At 43.0% G+C, this 2,745-nt stretch overlaps 1 protein-coding gene across 1 annotated transcript in view; it reads left to right on the top strand.

The window, feature by feature from the left end:
• Window positions 1–2,739, top strand: part of LOC103386951 (insulin receptor substrate 1-B-like) — a gene marked incomplete at its 5' end in the record, with an annotated part of 7,738 nt that extends 4,999 nt beyond the window's left edge. Inside the window, 1 exon segment of the mRNA XM_025061667.1 lies at window positions 1–2,739. This exon segment is cut by the window's left edge and continues 44 nt beyond it. Within this exon segment, the coding sequence (XP_024917435.1) occupies window positions 1–841 (841 nt within the window).
• Between the last annotated feature and the right edge of the window lie 6 nt (window positions 2,740–2,745).

Genomic DNA, 2,745 nt, shown 5'->3' with positions numbered 1-2,745 from the left:
GCCCACACCCCCTGCTATTGCTCATGCTGCAAAATCTGGTGACGAAGCACCTGTCTCTCCTTGTCCAGAGGGGGCAGTGGTGGCTGAGGCGCCTTTGAGAAAAAGCAGAGAAAGTGCTCCAGTGGTGACTGAATCCCCTACTACCTGTGGAGACTACACAGATATGGTCTTCAGCCTTAATAGCAGCAATGGCCTGATGTCCACATCCAATGTCTCTCCCAAAGCACCTTCCCCAACTAGAACTGATAATACTGTTCCGGTGCTGTCACGCGGTCTGGACTTTCCTTTATCTAAGGCTGGACTCAATCCCGACCACGGTGCCAAAGTCATCCGGGCTGACTTGCAAGGACGCAGGAGACACTGCTCAGAAACGTTCCTAGGCTCACCAACCATGCCCACTTCAACCTCTACCTCCTCCTCATCTATTGCCTCCCTGTTTCCAGAACACACACAAGCTGTGGCCCGGCGGCTGGGCTTGGAAAGCATTCTGTGGGGTAATGGCGCTGTCCCTGATGCCCCAACTCAGTGCCCTCTTTCTGGACAACAGCCCCTTCTCACAAACACTCAGATCTCAGAGCAAGGTCTTAACTACATTGATTTAGACTTGGTCAACAAAGAGGGCCCCCATTTGGGCCTGGACGGACCCTCAGGCAGCCAAGGGTCATCTCGTCTTCTGTCTGTACTTGGTGGTTCTGGGATGGCGGGGGTTGGGACAGTGGTCGGCAGCAGCGGCAGCAGCAACTCCAGTCTCAACACATACGCCAGCATTGACTTCTACAAATCAGAGGAGCTTCGGACGCATCAGAATGGAAGCAAGGAGGGAACAGGTAAGAGTTTTTAGAAATCCAGTTTCAACTTTCACCTTTCGTTGTCCTTTGTTCCTGTGCTGCTCCTGCGTTACACTATGCAGACGTAAAAAGGCAAAATCCAGATAATTCAATGAAGCATTGGTTCATGTTCTGAACTGTGTCATCTGGTGTCATATTGGAGCCGAGACTCAAATCTTTATTTATCGCCGTCTCTGTTACTTTCAATATTTGACATAGAACCGTAAATTGATTTTCTTGTCTGGAGTTATAGCTGCTACACTTTTTACCTCAGGTTATTAAATTAGGTGTTGATGGCTGGACAACCTATTGGAATAACAATGAACATCAGTACTCCTCAGATGTATATTGAACATCTTGAGGTTTCCTTCTTGTTGTGTAAACATCCTCATTGCTGCACCTTCTCAAATTTAATTTCCTTTTCACAATCATTGGAGGTAAAAAAAAGAAGCAGAAACAGTCAGCATTGCTTCACCTGCGCTGCACTTCTCCCCATTTTACTTAGGTTGTGCTCTTGCTATTCAGACTTTCTATGAATTCCAGGTCAAGGAGTTTTCGAAGGAAAGTAAAAGGATCAAATATGCATCAATTCGAACATTAGCTGCATGGTTTATAATCCTGCAAAATAAAAATGCTGGTGTTAAATTAGTTGAAAAGGTAAGAGAGTGCATTGGTAACATGAGAACTCCCTGTGATAAATTCTTCAGGTGGATTGAACTCAGCTGGTGAAGTGTTTGCAAAGGTTATTTGCCTTTTTGATGTTTTATTGGCGGCGATGGAGGGACTCTAGGTGTTTTACTATACAGAAGATCCCTGAATTCCTGTAAAGACTTACTGAAAACCTCCTAAACTCTAGATGGAGCTACTGTAATGAGAGAGCATTAAATGGTCCAAAGAACTGTTTACGGTTCAGACCATAAAATGTCTGGTTAATGGAAGAAATTACTGAAGAAATGACACACTGCTGTTGCACTTTCTTAAAAAAAATACTGATAATGGTTACAATATAAAACATGAAAATGCCTTTGCTGATTGTTCTGTCCTATCCACAGGCAGATATTTGAAAATGATGATTTATAGTAGGTTTACAGTAGCTTACTGTGTCAAAACAGTGATGGCACTTTTTTTCTGTAAACGTTGGTGGAGGTTTGTTTGTTCCTAGAAATCTTTTGTAGATTTCAGACAGTTTTGCATCCTGTTGTTTTATTACCAAAAACCTCCAAGAGTAAAGGGGACAGACATTATTTAGTGTATGTCAACATATAGAACAACAAATATCTCATCAATGAGCTGCCAAAACTGTATAAAAAGTCTGTCAGAGCAGAGAAAATAATTCTTTTTTTTTTACATTTTTCTGGACTTCTTTGGGTAACTTTGCAGCTGTGGGGTACCACCACGTCTAAACAATGCCTCATCCAGGTCACTGTGAGTTGTTGTTGCTGTATAAAAACATTCTCTTGGAGCCACTGTCTGCACTAAATTGGTCTGTTAAGAAGTGGATGTCTGCATTAAAATGGAGATGTGGATTTATATACATCAGTAAAACCCTCAGTAGTATTAACCTGCTACAGTAACTACTAATCCTACAAGGCCTGGTTGTTTGTGGAGCCCCGTTAGCTTCCGTAAGATTTGGACTATAGGTTTGTGTTTGACTCCAGAAAAATCTACTGGGTTTCTGTGGTAAACATTTCCTACAGTTGCATTTAATGAAAAAGAGATTTTTGGTCACATTAGCAGAAATTCATCATGTGATCCTGTGGCCAGTGCAGTGTGGCTGAGCTCAACACAGTGGGTTTTGACAGAATCCACATGAGGAAATGGAGCATCAGGCTGCGTCCATATTCTGTGTCGCTGTGTGGGTTTTATTGGGAACTTGAAAGCGGATGCTGCTGGTTGTTGGTTGTAGTGGAAATAGAAG

The sequence above is a fragment of the Cynoglossus semilaevis genome, chromosome 1 (assembly GCF_000523025.1).
Source record: "Cynoglossus semilaevis isolate Cse_v1.0 chromosome 1, Cse_v1.0, whole genome shotgun sequence".
Classification (NCBI taxonomy): domain Eukaryota; kingdom Metazoa; phylum Chordata; class Actinopteri; order Pleuronectiformes; family Cynoglossidae; genus Cynoglossus; species Cynoglossus semilaevis.
The sequence above is the reverse complement of the archived record's forward strand: the minus strand, read 5'-3'. Positions and strand labels throughout refer to the sequence as shown.